Below are 21518 nucleotides of genomic sequence, written 5' to 3'. Positions count from 1 at the left end.
GAGATTCGCGTCTGGTCGATTTAATTCCCTCGTCGCTTCACAACATGACTCGCGATGAGAGGAAAACGAGAGAGGAAAAAAATAACGTCGCGTCTCTCGTCGATGTTGGATAAATCGAAAAAGTCGAAAGATCGCCAATTCACGATGCGACGAACGTAATTGAGTCCTATCGCAACAATCTTACGTTACATGACATCTAATTTTGCCTAAAGACTAATTTCGCGAATTTTTTACTCGATTGATTTTAAAGATTCGCAAGACATTGAAATTGTAATCGACATAATGTGCCTCTTGAAATCTTAATTGACGGATTACAGCTTATATATTATAATTACCGCGGGATATTGCGATTTCGAGAGAGATACCGTGATTATTCTACTTTTTGCGATACGGCGCGAGCTTATTACGTCTAATTAAATCGCACCGCGTGGGATCGAGTTGCAGATGACGGGGGAAACTACGACGGCGAAATTACTTTGGAAAATCATTGCCGGCACGATTCGTGCCCGCGCTTAAGTAAACGCGTTTCTCCCGCGATTCATTTACTCGCGGCGGGATCGAATGACGCGAGACGTGCCCGCCGGTCGCTCTCGTTACATCGCGTTAGCAGGGATCGTTTCTCCACGAAACTATCGGTTCGGGAACCGCTTATATGTTATACAAATTATACGGGCTCTCTTATACGGTGGCGAGACTGATGGCGCGCTTCCACGGCTGGCGGGACCTTTTTTGCGATACTTTCTCTAGCCGATAAACACCGCTTCATTATAAGCAGGAAATGACGCTCGATATATGTATATTTGACGAGAAGAAAGAGAGAGAAAAAGCACAGAAAAAGAGAGCAAGAGGAAACGAGCGTGTTGAGTGACCTGCGTATCAAGTGGGCGATACCTGTCCCACGAAATAAATAAATATCTTAATGCGTCTGTCATTAATAATAATCGTACATATGGCATTTTATCGCGTCTCGAATGGCTCGAGATTGGGACCGGCAATCGGCGAAAACGATCGAGAATCATTTCACGTAGGAGACACTGAGTAGCAGGCGAAGATCTGGGAGCTACTACCGGTTATTTCGATCGATGAACCTTGGCTAAGGGGAGACGTTTCTTCGAGGCTGCTCTCGTACTTTGTCCCGCGCCCGCGAGCTTCGAGAGGATACTTGAATTATATACTAAACTAGTTTCGCGGGACTGGTAGGTCTTATCTATATCTTGCGATTGACAGCAAGTTAAGTGATTAATTTAACTTAAGTGGTTAATATATAAGTATTCTTCAAACAACAAACAAGAAACACGGGAGCGAGAGAAGCTCAAAATATTCCTTCAAATTATATTTAATTGAGCGAGTTGACTTTCTTTTCTCGATTCCTCATTTATTTGCAAGCAGACGACATGTGCAAGATGTGAAGCGATTTAATTTGATTACAGACGAACAGAAAATTATATTCCAGCTTGATCTTTTTAAACTCATAATTTTTATTACTATAAACATTGAATTAAAAGAAGAGATATTATTTTCGGTCGAATTTTGATTTGATATTTAAATGTCGAAATATTTAACATCGAATTTCTAATTCGTCGCGGAACATAAATTTCACGGCAATAAATATGATCGGCAATCTTCCATTATCAGATTGCAGGATGACATTCGAGTCGAGCTGATTAATGGATTTAAAATTAGCACTGTTAATGTAGTTGTGAGCGCATATGCCCGACCAGTCAGTGCAAAGTCTCGCGCAAAAAATGCAGTCCACCCACGCGAAGTAAGTGCGATCGTGCATACACGCACGATACGAGTGTCGTGAGATCGAAGCCGGCCCCCGATCGATCGATCGATCGATCGATGGAAAAGGGAGTACGCCCCCGTGCGCTTTCTATTAATAGAATGTTAGTTATTAGCCGCTACCCACGCGTGGCCACGTCCGTGCAATTTCTGCAAAATACCGATCGCAAAAAAATACGGAAAATGCCCGCAAGTGCGTGCATTACAGGTCTTGCGATCTTAATTTTAATAAATTGATTTTTTGCCATTTTCGAATACAAATGTGTGAAAGACTTAAATAATTAATATTTCTTTTCTGGAATTTTTTTAGATATATATCTTACAAGCTTGCAAAAAATATGAAAAGCTTGGCTAATTTATTTTTTATTTTTGCTGGAATAATAGCGAATAAATAATGATGTAGCAGCGTATTCGTATTTCAATCAAACTTTTCAAAGAACGTGTACGTATATTTTTTCAATATTCACATTTCCATATTTGCTTCCTTTATTCGACTTCTGAACTTTTACACAGATATATATTCTGAAAAACGACGAACGCGAGATGATATATACGATGGTAAATATCATCGTGTGTCTCGTGGACGGAAAGTATTTCATCGGGAAATTTCTCGCAGCGAGATTATTTCTGCCACGCTGAGTTTCTCGTTTTGTTTGCAAACGGGAAACGGGATGTACTCGGAGATGTGGATAAAAGTTTTCGGGTTTATGCGGCGCGAGATTACTCGTGACAGCCGGTCGCAGGTGTCGGGAATTTCATAGACGGCCGCTAACGTGGTCGTATCGTATTTATGATGTTGCTCGAAGGTGCGAGGTGTGCGTGATACCATTCTCGTCTCCCCATATTACCAGTTTTATCTGTCGTTTTCGTATCGATACTCGGCCGCGAAGGAACATTTTCTCGTACATTTTTCTTCCGCGATCTAGCGAATTTCTTTCTCTTTATTTTACTATAATCCGCAGAGATACGCCTATCTGTCTTCACCGTTATATATTTAATTAAATTTTCTAAACGCGCACATTTTCAATACAGGATCTTTCAGCTTTCACAAGCTCTTCTATCAATATTTTTGCAATTTAAAATAGATACGAGAATCCTCTTACTTATTATCTTATATATACGTGCGAATTTTTAGCTTTTAATTAAACTTGATATTTTCCACGGATCTCTTAAAATTAAAGAAATCTTATTACATTTTACAAGGGAACGAAAATTCTTGGCGAGCGAAAATTATTATTATTTTAATGAAACGCTTATCTCTACCGACACGACTAATTTATTTCCGTCTAGATTTCTTTTCAGCACGTGTGACGAAACGATTTCACCGCGATATCTCGCGCGGATAAACATATATATGCACGTCGCCGGTTCGAAAAGTCGGGAGATTTTCGCGCGCGTATCTCGCAGCCTCCCCGCGCTCGCGCGCGCTCCCGTGACAAATCGTTACCGGGAGATTTATCTTGTAGCAAATAAGCGGCCTTATTTATAGGACGATGTCAATCGACGTGTCCGCCGTTACAGGTTGTCGCGTGAGATCTCACCGGCCTACCGTTACGCCTACGAAACCTGATTTTGGCGTCGCGTTTTTGCACGCCGCATATCTGCACTCCTCCTTTTATTATTCCACTCGAAGCATTACTGCTTACTTACTAAGGAGATGCTGTGGCAGGGTAACGGGCCACGTATCCTTCAACGTGGCGCGAGGTTGTCAGCGGCCGCGAGTGAATATTGGGCGCATTTTGAAACAGCTGACAGTATCCACCGGGTATCCACCATAGAGTACGTTACATTATACCTCAATAAAATCATTTGATATCTCGCGTGGAATTACGTAAAACGCATATATAACGCTGGAGAATTGCATTGGGGAAAGATCGTATTCTCTCAATTTTTCGTCACATTTATCTGTTTCACCTGACCCTTATCTCCTTTTAATATCTTGTTCTAAATTCACCTCTTTAAAGCAAGTTGCCAAATTTAGAGCGAAGTAAAAGTCGCGGTTCGAATTGCAGAAAGAGAAGAAAAAAGGCAAGCGTGAGGAAATAACAGAGACATTTACTGCATCACGCACGACTCGGGCATAATGTGGATCAGGCATAATTACGGGTTGGGATTTTTCGAGCACACCGAGTTTCCAGGACGGTACCGCGTGTCGTTTCGGAAGGTCGAGTGGAAGGAAAAGGTACGCGCTTGAGGGGGCCAAGGGGGACCAAGGGGATGGTGAAAAGTGGAGAGAATGTCACAGGCGGCGCCAGAATGTCCTGTGCGTATACGCAATAGCCGCCTCGCTTGCTATCCGTCAGCCGTGATCGTGCGTAGAGGCCGTATATCTCTGCGTTTACGCGCGCAGAATGCGCATGGTTTATGTAACGCGCGCAACGACCGGTCAGCGATGGAAAATGGGCGTGAAATACGCATTACGATTTAGCTCGATTACGTCCATCAATTGTGATTACTTGTGCAATTGTTATACATGCTCGCGCGAATGAATAGCCGCAGAGTAATATTGCAGCCGCAGCGAAATATAGTCCCGCAAGGGTAAGAGGCTGTTCACCTGTAGAGCAAAAGTATTCGCTCGAGTCACCTTTGATGCATAATAGATGAGCCCCTAGCTTCCGTGAGTCAATTCTGTACCGAGGAAAAACATGGGGCGATGTTTCCAAACGGGCTTTTTTTCCAGCGCATCTGCGATATTCTCGTTGTTGTCCTGTTGTGTTTGTAATTTTATAACGTTTCATTTCTTCGCGAAAGAGTGTTTGCGCGTTCACTAGACAAGAGGAATGAAATATTTTAATTATAAGAGTGGCTATAAGAGTCTCATTCTTCAAATAAGAGAGCGTTGTGAAACGCTTTTCATGAACTTAAATAAGATATTAAACTTTATTCTCTTTATTAAAAGTTTCTTTTTTTTATTATATTAAAATTAATCATTTTTATATGAAAGATACATATTATTTCTTACTTTGTAATTCCAAGGAAAATTAAGTATTCGTCTTACTGAATATTCATCTTTGGCTCAAAATTAAATTGTAAAACGACGTACTTCCCCAATGGGAGAAAGAAATACTTGAAAAGAACGAAACTTTATTTTTGAAAGATTCGACCTCATTTAATAAAAACGGCTACGTCCGCGTTTGAAAGTTATTCCACTCATTAACCCTCCTGCGTAAGAGTTTTCCCGGACTTTAATTAACGTTATCAATATGCACGAGTTTTTCATAAAGGGTTGCAAAGTAAACGCGATCATTTTCTAAGATTTCTAGGATCGTAGATTACGAATCTGAAGTCAGAAAAGACCGTAATTACGGGTTTTTACGGTTTTTTTTAATCGTGTACTTGACCGCTATTTTGAATTTTGAGATTTTGACTTCAGAATCGTAATCAGCGACCCTAAAAACCTCTAAGCAAAACTATTCAGACCGATTTGTGTACTTTCAGGACAGTTTTGTAAAGATGAAAAATTGGAAAATTATTACATGAATTTTCTCTTTTTTCAATTTTCAATCCAAATTTTCGCAGGCCTCTTTAAGTAATTTCGTTCAGGAATTAGCAAAGAAAATATTTGGACGAATATACTCGTCATCGCGCATACGGGATCAACTCAGTTTAGACGAATATACTCGGGATAATGCGTATGGTGGTTAAAGTGGTACGGGAGTGTCTTATTCAGCTTCTCTTCCGCTATGTTTTCGGAATTAGAGAGGGCCTCGGAGCAATTTACGAGCACATGGAAGACGTCCGGTTCTCTATCTCCGAGAGATGATGCTCGCTTTTTCTCGCTGGGGAAAAACGAGCCATAACAAGACTCGTATATCTGCGGCGAATGAGGAAGGGCCGAGGGTACAGTGGACGGATAACGACGGGTCTCGTTTCGACGCCGTTCACGTTTACACGACGCGGCGAAATCACAGATTCCGATTCGGGATCACGAGCGACGATCTCGTCTAAACGGCGATAGAATTTATTATTCCACGCGATGTGCCCAGTCGTCGCTGCGACGATCGCGTCACGATCCGCCGAGGAAACCCGTCGCGCTGCCTCGCGCCGCACTTTCGATGCGCTCGACGTGTCTCGCATCGCGAGAGATCTCGTCTCGGATGCTGTTGTTAACTCTTTCGCGAGACGAGAGGGAGAGAGGAGAAGAGGCACGACTGTCTTTCCGTCTGCGGGGCTTCGACAAATATTGAACGTCTGCGATATCGGGAGGATTACCGGTATCGAGACCCGGTGCCGAGAGCGGGTTCTCTTCTTCAGACGTCCAATTTTGTACTTGTCCTTCGAAGCCCGAGGAGAACGGACTTGTGCGTAAAACGAGGGCAGGTTAATATTACCACTCATTACTCTCTCTCCGAAGCTTTCATAAGATCGAGAATAATGGAAAAGGGCTATAAACCTACTTTTGATCGAGAACAAAATACAGTGAAATCCTTAATAATATCGTCTATGATTTTTTGTTGTAAATTTTTAATTAATAATATTCACTAAATTAAAATTGTACCCAATATTAATATCATGATTGTGTGATCTTAAACTCATATATTCCTCGTAATATAAACGTATATTTTGTGCATAAAATATTTTCTGAGTTATATATATTCTTGAGTCACACTAAATTATAAATTTTCTCGATGTAGGTATCTTGTGATATTTATGTGCGTATGATTAAATGTCCCTATATACTCGTAAAATATATTTTTAGTTTTTAGCAGCGTAATATATTACGCCGAATATTTCACGGGATTTTATGCATATACGATGGCAGAACGCGCATGGATCCCAAGAGCGCGGTGAACCACTACTCATGGGTATCGCTGATAACATCAACCTGATTTCACGACTGAAATTCGCGTCCATTCGTTGCGATCGATAAAAATATGTGTTCTTATCTATGCGGGCCTGGCGGCATGTGTAACTGTGGGCCGCAACGCGGCCCACGGATTTTCGCGATCCTTCGAGATATTGCATTGAAGTGCATTCGAGTCCTTTTCAAGGATTACAAGCAACAATGAGAAAAATGCATCGACTTCGACAAATTAATATAAAAATTAAAAAGCACGACGAGAATTTTTTTTAAATTGGCCCCAATTTTAAAGCTGGGAATTGTAAATAAAAATTGGAAATGAAATGTAATATAAATGTAAATACGCGTATGAATAAAAAAGAGATTATATTAAAGTTCTCAGAATATTATACATTTGCATAAAGCGAGATGTATTTATTTAAAAGAGATTAGGACGAACAGAAGTTATTCAGCGCGTATCTGAAATTTAAAATTCGACTCGCCCTCTTCGATCCCATTCACTCGCCGTTGTAGCTGTGCACGTTTCCAGCTCGTTCCCTCCGGCACCCCTCAATCGCGCTTTCCATAAATGCATACCGAGCACGTGCATACGTGCACTCGCTCCTGCCACTCGCTCGCTCGCTCGGCGCCACGATTTGCATTCCTACTTAATTCCCGTATGCGCCAATCCTGACGTCATTCCGTCCCGAAGCTTATCGAGCGCTCTCTCGGCCGCTGACAGGTAATAGAGAGGCGTATCGATGGATTGGCGACCGTACCTGGGTCGGTGGTCGTCTCGAGGGCAACCTTTTTCGTATCACGCGATAAAAAGAGGTTTATGCGAGGACGCGTGCGACAGGCATCTAGCTCGTCGTAAATAATTATATTTATCGCTGCTGGGTCGCCTTGCTAGGTCTACTCGATATTTCTACCTCAGGTGATGTATCGCCTGTACGTAATCTTTTTAGTCGGACATTAGTTAAGTCCGCGTCGCAATCGCGTCTTGGCATTCTTTGCGATGCCTCGGAAAAACTTGCAGAAATTCCGTAGATTGCTCGCGACCTGGCGTATATCGATACTCAACATGAGCTTACGCTTAACTTCGTAATCTCGGAAAACTTGGAATGACGAGAGTTTCTCATCGATAGCTACCAACCACCTTGGAGATCACTTGATATTTGAACTTAATCAGAACCTTAAGTAAGCTTATCGATTTCTGATATGCCCTACTATCTGATTGAAATTTTAATATTTAATGTAATAGTACAGCTATGCAAATGTAATTCAGATTTATTTATCCAAACAAACGTGCCTTGCCCTCTCTCACATTATGTAATTAATTTTTTCTATCTCCAATAATTAATATCTCATCTTTATCATATTTTTATATGTGATCATAATTTTCGTAGATTGCATATAAAATTTAATTACTGTCAATCAATACTTGACATCAATACTTGACAATCATTACGTAATAATTATTTCGATATCTGATGTACAAGGTGTTTCATTATAATATCCCCAGACAAATATTCGGAAAATAATGAAAATTCGAAAAAAATGTTTCAGACTGTTAATTGCAAATTACATATTTTTTCTTCGAAACAACTGTGTGTTTTCTTTACACCAATTGATTCCTCTCATCTATCTATTTTACGGTTTATGTAAAATTAAGAAATGATTTCAAGCCTCATAACTCGGAAAGTATTTAATGAAAACTTAATTATAGTGTTTTAGAAAGTTCTCGAGATGAACTGCAAGAATATGCAATAAAAAGTTAGGCGGTTTTCTTTAAAAAGTTGGAGGTGATCTTCACGTGACTCTTCAAGGTCAAACACTAATGGCACCATTTTATGTCCCCCTCGAAATCATACAACTTTTGTCTGAAACATTTTTTCGAATTTTCATTATTTTCCGAAATATTTGCCTGGAGAAATTAAAATGAAACACCCTGTATATAAAATAAATCAAGATGAAAGTTGATCTTTCTCTTTAGATCTTAACAAGATAGCGGATAAAGTTTCATACCTTCATCAGAAGAAAAGGTGCGTCTATTTCATGGATTGTTTCAATGGTTGAGAACATTGTTAAAGTATCTCATCTTAATTAACACGGATCGTAACACGAATTAAGTATCATGACCGAAATTATCCTACCGGAGAGATGGTTGACATTACTTAGACGGTCTCGGATTGCTTCGATATTTTATGAGCGAGCTAAAAGTAGAAACCGCTTTATTATCCAGTTACTTATCGCGTAATATTTCCTCGCACTTGCAGGTTTCGCGGGCGATTTTATCGCGATGGTGTATTCGCGGCAATTAGCATTTCCTCGAATCGAGTTGCGATTTATCGGCAAACAGCATCCTTAACTTGTGTACCGCACACACGTACACATATTGGAAAGTACACAAACTACATTAAGCCGATTTCGATTTGCCTTGTACTTACACACTGATTAAGTAGCTCTTTAATCTACGTAAAATACAGCGCTAATTAATATAAATGTATTAATGAATAAATATATAACACAAAATAACAATGTAAAATATCGTCGTCGTGCGCCCAATATTTGTAAAATTTACATTAATTGCAAAACAATTAAATTACTTGCATATCATCGTACTTTATATCATGTATATATTTTATAGCGGGCATTATAGTGTCTTTTATTGATTTATGAAGCTGTATACATAGATAAAGTTTGAGTAATATATAATAAAAAGTTGTATGTGCCGCATTTATTACTTAATTTAAATCGCTTGACGGCGAATAAATTTCAATATTTTGCAGCAGAATGAGATTCTTTCAATATCGCGAGAGGGACTTCAAACGGGACGCAGGATTGACGGGAGCGAAACGAGGGCGCATGGAAAATCGATCGGGTAACCGTGCTCGAAGTTAATCGTCGCAGGAGCCATCGCGCATGTTCATCCTCCGCGGTTGTCACGTCGCATAATGAGTCGATTATTATGAAACAACTGGAACTGGAAGCCCCTTTCTCTCTCCCGCCTCATAATTTTCTCAAGGCGCGAATTACGGTCGCGTACACACAGTACGATGGCACGACCATCATCATCGTGCTCGTCTACGAGAGGAGGGGGCCGAAGAGGTATTTGTCCACTGAGCAGGAAGTAATCTGTTTCAATGTGGCCACTCGGCCAATAAACAACATACGGAGCTATGTACCTACCTACTTACGTTCACGACTCACTTAGATTTATCCGTGGGATTAAAACGATAACAAAACTCTTCTCTCTCTCGGAGACAAGAGATATCAAGATGCGAGGAATTTAAACGAGAAGCGGAGCCGCATTTCTGTCGACGAAAATTTTCGAATAAAATTTTCCATGATTGTTTTAACATAAGTTAGAAAGACGCATCACGAAGAAATTATTTTAATTACTCTTATTTTTCCGCCGCTTTTCTTTTTTGACGAAGAAAAGAAGATTTCACGTTTATTAGATCACCATTATATTTCACACGTCGCCCGATATACGAGTCATTTATCTTGAAAGTGGTATAAGTCGAGAGCTTTGGCGATCTTGTCGAGATAGATATATGAACATTATTTATATTCGCATCCTATTTAAATACATTTATATTGCGAAACCAGTCGCGCGCCACTCTCGGAATAAACGATGCGTATGACAATACCAACTTGTATCTCGTTTACGTCCTCGCGATCGAGGTGTCTCAGCGTGTCATACGACGACAGTAACATCGGTTCGCTTTACTGCCCGCCTACTTCGCACGCGGGATCCCATGTTCTAACAAGAAAATATGAGAGACATTGATTGACGCCCGTAAAACTCGGTGCGATATCCAACCGCACCGTTACCGTAAAATTGGGTCCGCGCGAATCCCGTTGCACGTGATATAGCAATGTAATACAAAATTGATTGCAGTCTGGCCGTATCTTCAATAAGGGAAAAAGAAAAGTCGCAGCGGCCAAGTGCTGAAAAAAAATCCATTAACGAAGTTTCTTTCATAAAAAAAAAAGAAACTAAAAACAAGGATCATTTCGAGAATTACGCGAACAATGGAAACGACCCTGCTCCTCTCTGGCGCTTGACGATGACAAGGAGCACTTGTCGCTTATCGAGAATACTAACTGCATCTCGAAGACCGCGTTTCATATTCGCGGACACGTAACACTTTGTTTCACGAGGAACAATCTCCCTCGTTCGACTTGGAAGGAGACCCCGGCTTCTTTTCCGCGTGATATAATTCACTCTTGCCGCGCCTGACGGCCTTGTGGTGTCGCCAAAGACGCGAACGAGAACATATCCCTTTGGCGAGAGTGTCCCGGTCCACGAGGTATTACACGATTGCCTCACGTAGGTTGCCGATATACATAGATAGAGCGACGGTGCCGGCTTATTAATTGGCATGCATAACCGTCGCCCTGCCCGCGCTTGTACTCCACTTAAATAATAATTACCTGGTCCGAAGTATCACGGTGCCGCGACGCGGGCGCCCACGTAGGCGCCGTTTATGCTTCGTTGCCGGGTCGCTCTCGAAACAGCCGGTGCTTGAAAGAAGGGAAAGGGTTTCGTGTCGCGGAATACGAATCGTTATACAGGGTGTTTCCGTGCTCTGGAGAAATATGCAAAGTTGAAAATGTCATCGAAGATGAAGATTTAGGACTTTCAAAAATCAAGATTTATAAAAGATTGCATTGAAAAAATCTGGCTGCATTAATTAGAAATTTGGTAGATTCAACTGGTACGTCTGTTGGAAAATGAACGAATCAGAATTCCTCTAGGAATTATCAGATGAAAATGATTAATTTCTTCCTGTTAAATTTACCAAATTTTCTTGCTAATGATACTAAATTTAAAAGAAAATGGCATCACTATGTCCATGTCAAGTTTTATAGATCCAACTAAAAAATATTAACCAAATACTCATAGTAAAGTCTATTAAACGTTCTAGTTATAAAAAATCGAGTCTTATCGTGATAGCTAGAAATTCTTAATTAAAATGCCTTCTATCAGATACATCTTGTTGGTACAATCAAATGATTTTTCTCAGTGTGCACAAGTAAATAATATAAATATTTTCTTTACTCTCGAGTATAAAACATTTTAATGATATTTTAATATTTCAATATTTATTACTGATAAGCGTATCGTTGTTATAAATTACACTCTCGGGGAGAGAAAGTGCTATTCTGTATTATTCGGGAGAGAAAGGGATTCATTAAAGCATCTCTGTCTGAGATCGAGAATATTGATCAAGCGATTGAATGGGATTGATAGGGGAGTTTAATGAATGGCGCGAAATGTGACCCGGAGCATCGAACAAGACGCAAGACGACTGTTATGCATGCATGTCGAAGCTAAAGCGCGATAGATTGCAAGCTGCAACGCAATAATCATGAATAAATTAAGTCCATCGATTTGACAAAAGGTCTGTGCGGAATATTGAGTACGTAATTATCGACACGTCCAATGAAGAAATACTCGAGCATTTGTATTTCCGATTGACGATATATGCGTGCGAAAGCGGTGTCCCTTGAAGAACGAGGATCGCAGATTGCAATGTCAGAAAGCGAAAAGGTTGTTGGAGGCAAGATTTTATACGTGTAACAGCGTCTTCCGTCCTCGAATTCTTATCTGTCAAATAAATCAAAATTTATATATTTTACATAGACACATAGATACAGCTTTTAATTAAACTACATATATTACAATGTCAGTGGGAAGATTTTGATATATACAATATTCGAGAATTAATTTTAAGACTGTAATTAATTCGACATCTGATAGTTTAGATATCGTTTATACGCAAAGAATTTTGTTTATTTTTTTTTTCATTACGAATTATTACTGAAGCGAAGAAAAAAAATTGCTGGTTAGAGGAACACGAGCGAGAATCGAGTCCAATCGAATCCATCAATAATCTATATTATATTTCCTGTTCTTGTCATGATCCGTTCTCCTCGCCTCGAAAAGAGACAGGATAATTCCGCATGTACCATATCTTCGTTATCGTTTATAAATCGATAATTTATTTATCAAGTTTATCTCGAGGCGATCGATATTGCGATAGTCCTCCGGCACCGAGCTATTTTACATGTACATATGAAAACTAAATGAAAATTGCATCATGATGGAGTTTTTTTTTTTCTTAGTTCGATAACTTGAATTTTTAAACACTTGAATAAATAAATTTTTTATAATAGTTCTTTACTATAACTAACATAAAACTAGTATAAAAAAATTCTCCAAGGGAATTTTAAAGGAAAAAAGGTCTATGTATCTCAAGGAGATCTATTCAAAGATTCCCTTGAGAGAGGGTTGGATTGAATCTGATTTTACGTAGGAAAAGTTTAATCTATCGATTACATATGGAACATGTTCACCGAGTGATCTCTCGATCTCGCGTACTCGACGGCAAAGTACGTCGTGAACGTATGCGTGAGTATATGAGTCGCATCTGAGTCAAGTGGGCTGCCGTGGAATGTCGTCCGAGGAGTTTTCGAGGGCTCCTCGAAGTCGCTGTCAAACCCGAGTACGCCTCCGTGACTGCCACGAGTGTCTCACGCGAGTACCTCGACGAGATCGTGCCGCGAACCGCTGCAACACCCCGCGAAGTGAATACACAGAGAACGAGAGACGCTCTTCTCCGACGTTTCTTTTCTTCTTTTTTATTTACCGACCATCTTGCCTCACGTCACCTCACCTTTCGTGAACGGTCGCATTCCGCGGAAGGTAGTCGCACGCATCTTTTGCATGAAACCACCTTTCTCTCTCTCAGATCGGTTCTTCGTTAAGGATGTCTTAGACTTCTACTCTTATAAATCGCTAATCCAGTTTTCTTCTTTTATGCATTTAAAGTGTTTATGTAGATTTTTTTAAATATTCGTTAAGATATTTTGTATTCAAAAAAGAAAAAGAAAGAGAGAGAGTATGTGAAGAAATTTGATATATAAAGAATTATGCTATTGAATTTCTAAATTTTAAAGACCTAAGGTTAAGTTTATTTGAAAGAGAAGTAACTGATATGTGAGATATATATCTATATAACTTTGTGTCAATACTTGTGCAAATAAATGATAAAAGTTAGACTGAAAGAAATAATTATTCGTTAATCTAATCGCTTATGTCTCAATTGTTTACAATATTAAACCGTCTTATCTGCAGCAATAAATAGCGAAAAATATCGCGATGCACTTAAGATATAAAAGGATTAGAGGTTTTTCTCACGAATCGTGTTAATGTGATAAGCAATATCGCGAGCACCGATATTGCTTGTAAATGCACTCTCATTTAGATGCAGAATACGATGCGTGTTTATTAGCGGATATAATTGGAGTGGCGCAATCAAGCGTACCGTCGCTCGAGGAATTCATGAATACAGTCGGCATCGGGGATCGCGAGCGAACGTTCGCGCATAGATATCTCTCGGAGAGAGGCAGCATCATTTTGCGGCGACCATCGTTGAATACGATGATGATGCGTGTGTCATTTCTACGAGGGAAATCGTCGTCGTCACAGCTATTCTTCCTTGATTTAAAATTGAAATATGCATTGAAAGAGAAATATTGCCAACAACAATCCTTATTATCGGTCGCTACGTGATTTTCAATGAGGCGATCTAGTAATTTCAATGAAACCCATCCAAGGTTGCGAAAGTTGAGTCCAGGTCGCGAGAGCCTCTTATGGAGGTCCATTAAAGCTACGACTTTTGTTTCGAGAAACTGCATTTCCGATTCTAGATAGAATTCTAGATTGATTTATTTCATTCGATCGTAAAGAAGGCTGGTTGACAAGTGTCCAAGAAAGTTTGACGGATGTCGCTACCAAAAATGTCACAGAAGCGACAAGCGGAGACAGCACGGCGACGTCTCGGCGACGTCAGTGGACTTTTAATGGGTTAATAGCGTCTGGCTTCGCGTATGGGACGCGCTTAACGACACGCGGAGAGCACGCGATGACGGAGATGTAAATAAAGTGTGTCTTTTCAGAGATAATTTGTACCGCTTGACGCTGACGTCGCTTACGGACCTGGAGCACGCCACGTGGTCCGCGCCGGAGGACAAGGTCAACACCTGTCAGAATAAGGGCCAGAGCGTCGAGGATTGTCGTAATTACGTCAAGGTGCTCCTCAGCAACGGCAAGAGCCTCTTCACCTGCGGCACTTACGCCTTCAGTCCGTGGTGCGCCTGGCGAGAGGTACGTCTTCGAAAGGAATTCGTCCGATCGGATTCGGACATCTCGTCCGTAATAACGAGCTCCGTGTTATTTTTTTTCCTCGCATCGTCGCGGCTGTCCTCACATCGGACGATGTCAATAAGATCAGATTACCGTCATTAGGCGCGACATTATGCTCGATGTGAACGGTAACGGGAGATTGCGGGCGTAGTTTTTTACGGTAGCAATTATGATCGCAGATCGAGAATATAACGAGCGTGACCAGCGAGATGGCGGGTGTGGCCATGTGTCCTTATTCACCGCATGCGAACGTCACGGCGCTTCTCTCGAGAGGTCCTTCCGGCGGCCTCTTCGCCGGCGGGTCGACCGACTTCTCCGGAGCCGATTCTGCGATCTACAGAACGTTGGCGTCACCGAATCTCAGGACACGACAATACGATTCCAAGTAAGTTTTATACAGTATCGCTCAAAAGTATTGCATCGCTTATAGAAACAGGAAAGAGATTATTTTAATGAACAAAAAACACATATTAATATTACAAAATTATATTTTATTACTATTATATTATGTGCTTTAATATCATGAAAATTAAAAATTGACAAATATTAAATTAAAAAATTAAATTAAAATTAAAAATGTTCAATTTTAGATTTTTCAAAATAGCCTTCTTTTATTTTCAATATTGTCTCACATACTCTTAGTGTTCTTGAAGAAATTTTTTTTTTTAATTGTCACTGAGATTTTAGAATATTTGTAAATATTTCCATAATTGTTCTTGACTAAAAGTCTCATTTTTCGGATATTTTCAAGCTCGTTCCATAATTATATTATAGTTTTATTGGATCTTAATCCGATGATTGATAGGGCCTGATAGGGTAATTGATTTTGAAGGCTATTTTGAAGAAACGACAAGTTAATATTTCTGTTATTATTTGTTATAATTTTTATTTGTGCGATATTAAAGGATAAAATAACAGTAATAAAATGCAAGTTAACAATTTTAATTAACAATAATCTTAATTTTTATAAATATTCCATTAAGATTTTTTTAAAGGATAAATGAGAGATTATATGCTATCATTGTCCAATTATATGCTATATTGCATGTTTAATCTTATTTATCGCGCGATATTTATCGTTCCGAGATCATGGTTTCTCTCAAGCTTGCGCTTTCCTTTTAGATGGCTGAATGACCCGCAGTTCGTCGGCAGCTTCGAGACGGAAGATCACGTGTACTTTCTATTTCGCGAATCCGCCGTTGAGTACATCAACTGCGGCAAGGTAAGATCGATTCCGTGAACAGAGAGCAAATCCGGCGTGACGTGTTTTCCATCATTCAGCGAGACACGCGAGGAGCCGTTTCTCGCAGACGATTAGCGATCTCGTCTTCACTGACTTGCGTCAGGCGTATATAATTAGCCGCTTACGGTGTTTGTCGAAACGAGCGTCGCATCGCGGATTTTTCTCTCCCGCGGCAGAAAAATATCATCTCCGGCAATCGTGATCTTAGTTCGCGCGATGTTTATCATTTTCTCAACCTATCGCCGCTCAAATTGCTGCCTAGGGGAATAGCTTTAATAAAATATTCCGCATCCGAGCGATGCTATCTTGATCGCAAGCGCGGGGTTAAACTCCGCTTCAACATGATTGGATTAATTTGTTAAACGCTACTTGAACGACACAAAGTTTGAAAGATGATTTTGAGATATTGTTACAAAATTTACTAAGAATTTTCTGTTTGATTAAAGAGATCAATACGACGATAATGCATTGTAATTGATCTTTGTCTAGGCAAAATTTACTTTAATCCATCATCTTGATATTACGTTGTGATATACGATTGCAGAAAATATACTCGAGGATAGCGAGGGTTTGCAAAAATGATCGAGGTGGACAGATTATGATGAAGGACGTATGGACGACCTTCAGTAAAGCCCGTTTGAATTGCTCCCTTCCCGGCGAATTTCCATTCTATTACGATGAGATTCAAGGCGCGGTTTATCATCCGGAAGAAGGAATCATTTACGCGACCTTCACCACTCCTATGTAAGTACTTATCATTCAGCGATTAATTCGCTGATGCATTAATTGTCATCTATGTTTATGTCTGTGCACAAACTCCAGGGAGATGCAAGAGACGGTAAATGACAAATTGATTATGCGATTTCGCGAAACGAATTTTATTTTGCACTTGACGCAAGTTGCAGATTAACCAGCATCACATTCATTAAAATTACAGTTTAAAATGATCGAATTAATTTTAAGTGAGTAATTAAAATTTAATTATTTAATATAATCTTATGAGTTAATGTAAATTGTGAATCAACAGTTTTATTTTGTAATCTATGCAATTTATTAGATTTTTACATGCAGAAATTTACGCCAATTATAATATGTTTAACATTTTTTTAATATTCAAAGTTTATCGAAGTTTTACTCCAGTTCTTCATGCTTGATAACACTGGAATGTTTTTTGAACATGAAGGCTGCAATTTCTTTCCCGGTCAAGCGATCGACTTTAATGGAATTCTTTTTTTTCCTTTTTTTCTCCCACCACAGTAACGGCATCGCAGGCTCGGCGATCTGCGCGTACAACATGTCGGCGATCGTCGCTAGTTTTAACGGGCCTTTTAAGTATCAGGAAAATGCGGGCGCCGCCTGGGAAAGGAGGCCGGTCGCGCATCATAATCGACAACGCTGCGGCCCTCTGTCCAGCACCGCGTCGCATCAGATCATGGATAATCAGCAGTACCAGTTGATGGACGAGGCGGTCCAGAGCACGATGCTGGGTCCGCTGCACACCGCGACCCTCGAGCGATTCACCCATATCGCGGTGGACGTGACGCCGACTAAACTGCACCGTAGCGTGACGGTCCTCTACGTCGCCACGGCGGCCGGACTGATCAAGAAGATCTCCGTTCTGCCTAGAACGCAGGAAACGTGCATCGTCGAGGTTTGGGGGCCTTTGCCCTCGCCATCGATGACGTTGCAATTCCTCAAGGACACGCAGAGCCTCTACGTCGGCATGGAAATTGGCCTCTTACGGTAAACATTTCTTATAGATGGTAGAATTGAAAATTTAACTGTCTCCGTTTATATTTCAAACGTGATTGATGTTACGTGCATATTATTGTAAATATAGATAACGTAAATCGATTATGAATCACGTTCAAAAGAAATAGAGACATCATTTGAGCCTTAATATAGTATATGTAATAAACATGTGTGCTTTTTAAATGCTTTGCTTAAACCGCATCATAATATCTTCCGCCATTTAGTATACCAGCAGTTCAATGTTATCGTCATCGGAGCCGTCAAGCGTGCCTGAATGCCCAGGAGCCGTATTGTGGATGGAACGAGCACCTCATGAAGTGTGCGCAAGCACCGAAACAGAATTATCTCGCGAATCATTGGCATCAGGAGGTCACCAAATGCCCGGTGCTCACCGATCCTGTCGACGGAGGCTGGAGCGCGTGGAGTTCTTGGTCGCCCTGTCAACACGGTACAGAGGAACAATTATCCGGACACGGTCACGCTCACTCTCACTCGCATAGCGAATACGCGGAGGTTGGTGTTCACTCATCAGATACATAGAGGATATCTTTAGTCTCGTTTAAAATAAGATCGAATGACAGTTCATTGACGTTTGACATAACCGAATGGAGCTTTGAAGTATCTGTACTATCTTTCACAAGCATTGTTTCTATCGAAAATAACGTTTAAAATCCGTTCTACAGAAGATTGACACGTGCCAGTGTCAGACCAGAGAATGCAACAATCCTCCGCCGCAGCACGGTGGCGAGAGCTGCACGGGTGCGCGCATCAGAGTAACAAATTGCACCGTTCACGGCGAATGGACCGCTTGGTCAGCATATTCAGCCTGCACTCAGACTTGCGGTTTCGCGATGAAAAGTCGGCGACGAACTTGCACAAATCCAGCTCCTGCGTTCGGCGGGCGCGTTTGCGTTGGTTATGACCACGATGATACTATGTGCATCGATCTGCCACCTTGTCCTGTTCCCACTAAAGTCACCCCGCCGCCTCAGAACGGACAGTGGTCAACCTGGGGACCCTGGCTTGCGTGTTCGCGACCATGCAATGGCGGTGAGTATCTTATAGCAGCATAATTATATAATAATATCCATACAATGTAAGAAACTAAAAAGTTATTAACAAAATATTTTGAAGAATTACAGATTTCTCGATATTCTTTAGATAGTTGCATTATTTAAAATAATATTAATGTAATTTATAATTTATGCTCTTTCATAACATGAAAGTTTAAAAAATTAACAAATTACATTTTATAGGGGTACGTATTAGAAAGAGGACCTGCGACAACCCATCGCCAAAGAAAGGTGGCGTTGAATGCCCTGGATGCGATTTTCAGGTAAGTTTCGGTGTCTCGGTGAAAAAATATTTCTTTATTCGCTGATATAGCTTTAAATTTTTTTAAATATATCAAGTAGAAATTGTTTGACGAAAGCGAATTTTTTAGCTTGAAGAATGTAACACTCACGAATGCACTGAAACGAGACGGTATTCTGGATGGACTCCCTGGTTAGCAGTAAATGCCAGTTTGCAGAGCGTTAATACGGGCTATCTGGAGAAACGTTTCCGATTCAGTTGTCGCGCACAGACGGATGATCCGTCAAGCGTACGAGTGCAACTTGCTAAGGAAGAAGAACGCTATTGTCGAAATGATGGATCTTGCCAGAGAGGAAAAGATGCGGAATCCATCAATGAGAGCGGCTGGAGCGAATGGTCTTCCTGGGGTTCATGCGATCGTTCTTGCGGGCGAGGTACCCAGCATAGAGTAAGTATTATTTGTCACAGTTGTTGATGTCTTCCAACATATAAACATAGTAATGGTATTTTATGAAATTATTGTTTGATTTATCTTTGATTAAATTATAAAAATTTTATTTAAACTAATAAATTATTAATGCAATTATTAAGGTATATCAAATTTAGACCATTGTTATTACATCTAAATACGAAAGCATATATTCTATGTTTTTACAGGTAAGGCAATGCGAATCGCCACCATGCGAAGGTGGTCTCTCTGCACAGAGTAGAATCTGCAACCCGCATCCGTGCCACGTGAATGCAGGCAGTGGCAGCACAGTGGAAGGGCAATGGTCATGTTGGACAGAGTGGTCCGAATGCTCGGCAACCTGTGGCATCGGTATACGTACTAGGACGAGAGAGTGCCTCGGTCCGGAGAGCTGCAACGGTCCTCGATTGGATAGGGAGACTTGCGAAATGGCCAGTTGCGAATCACTGGTCGGTTGGGACACGTGGTCACGTTGGACCCCGTGTGATGGTGACCATCAACAACACCGAAAACGAGCATGCCTACAACATGGATCCGGCATGTGCGAAGGGCCGACTCGCGAGACACGCGATTGCCTTCCAGACTGCATGGACAACGGTGAGTTTATTGGAAAGTTTAAAAAATCTATAACGATATATAAAAAAAATTATAAAAATATACGTTATCTTTATATTTCTCTACGATATTTCTAAAATATAAAAATTTTATTGATGTATTGAAGTTATATTGAAGTATTTTTATATTGAAGTATTATTGGACATGTTTTTCCAGATGTAAACGCTTTGCCTTCAAGCGTGGAGAACTCAAGCGTTACGGTGGGTGCAGTAGTAGGCAGCTGTGTAATCGGTTTTGTCATCGGCCTGACATTAACCGCGGTTCTGTGTTTCTTCTATTTGAAACGACGCAAACCGCGCCTGCCAGGAAATCCGCATTATATCAGCAAACAAAATCCTTACGTCACTGTGCCATTGAAAGAGGTAAAAGAATTGAAGGAGCGCACTCGTCTGGATATTTGAGCATAATAACTCTAAATATCCTTGACATGAATACTCAAAAGGAGTTAATTTTTACAGGTGAACGCAAAGCGACAACCTAGCTTTTCGGGTAGCACCAACGGAAACGGGACTCTACGTGGTAAGAATAATCCCAATGTTAACGGTCTTGGTAGTCCCAAACTATATCCGAAGAGTCTCGATTATGAATCTGCTACCCTAAAGCGTAACAGTCACGGCCAACAACATATTCGTGCCGATCTTGATCAGGACAAGTACTACTGAACGAGCCATCCACATGGAATCGTGCAAATAGTGCGTCGTTTAATTTGTGCTCTGGTCTTTCCGATCAGTAGTGTGATCCTCGTGTGATTTATTTCTATGGTGAGTCATATATAACGTTGCTCTGACCCCGAATGTTAATTTATTCTCGCATTTGGCAACTGCATTTTTATTGATCGATTAGCGTTCGATTGATGTTAAAAGTGACGCATGTATGACTCGAGGACTCGACGGACTTCCACGTTATAGGAAGAGTATATCTACTTAATTAAATTAAGGCGACGAGATAATCGATCAAAAGAGCGCCTGTCGACAAGACTATATTCTTAATATTAAGATTAGTGATATACATATTCTCTAGCGCGTTCGAAAGTTAGCGACAATGCTGCGATTAACGGCGCAAAAAAATTTGAGATTGTTGTACAGGTATACATTTGTCATTTTAATCGATGACCCCGAATAACTTTTTTAATTTTGATTGTAGAAAAAAATGTTTCAGACAAAAGTTGTATGGCTTGAAGGGGGACATAAGATGGTATCATTGATTTTATCTTGAAAAGTTGTTTGAAGGTCACATGAAGGCCACCTTCAATTTTTTTAAAAAACCCCCTATTTTTTATTATTTACTTTTTAAGATAGGATTCTTGTAGCTTATCTCAAGAGCTTTTCAAAACACTATA

The 21518-nt window shown here is 40.4% G+C and overlaps 1 protein-coding gene across 2 annotated transcripts in view; it reads left to right on the top strand.

Annotated features, from left to right (window-relative positions):
* The window catches only part of LOC105256499 (semaphorin-5A), a 96747-nt gene extending 75611 nt beyond the window's left edge, over positions 1-21136 (top strand). Inside the window, exons 4-15 of one of the 2 annotated variants that reach the window (XM_011266447.3) lie at positions 14540-14747; positions 14966-15171; positions 15909-16008; positions 16574-16773; positions 17287-17772; positions 18006-18294; positions 18465-18831; positions 19038-19117; positions 19226-19543; positions 19753-20161; positions 20336-20541; positions 20638-21136. In XM_011266447.3, coding sequence (XP_011264749.2) covers positions 14540-14747; positions 14966-15171; positions 15909-16008; positions 16574-16773; positions 17287-17772; positions 18006-18294; positions 18465-18831; positions 19038-19117; positions 19226-19543; positions 19753-20161; positions 20336-20541; positions 20638-20841 — 3073 coding nt within the window. In that variant the 3' untranslated portion in view covers positions 20842-21136. The remainder of the gene's footprint in view (positions 1-14539; positions 14748-14965; positions 15172-15908; positions 16009-16573; positions 16774-17286; positions 17773-18005; positions 18295-18464; positions 18832-19037; positions 19118-19225; positions 19544-19752; positions 20162-20335; positions 20542-20637) is intronic. The other variant, XM_025406368.1, reaches the window with a different exon arrangement.
* The last annotated feature ends 382 nt before the right edge of the window (positions 21137-21518 follow it).

This window comes from Camponotus floridanus, unplaced genomic scaffold (genome assembly GCF_003227725.1).
Source record: "Camponotus floridanus strain SB8 unplaced genomic scaffold, Cflo_v7.5 scaffold1, whole genome shotgun sequence".
Lineage (NCBI taxonomy): Eukaryota > Metazoa > Arthropoda > Insecta > Hymenoptera > Formicidae > Camponotus > Camponotus floridanus.
Note: the sequence above shows the minus strand (reverse complement) of the source record. Positions and strands in the feature narration are given on the sequence as shown.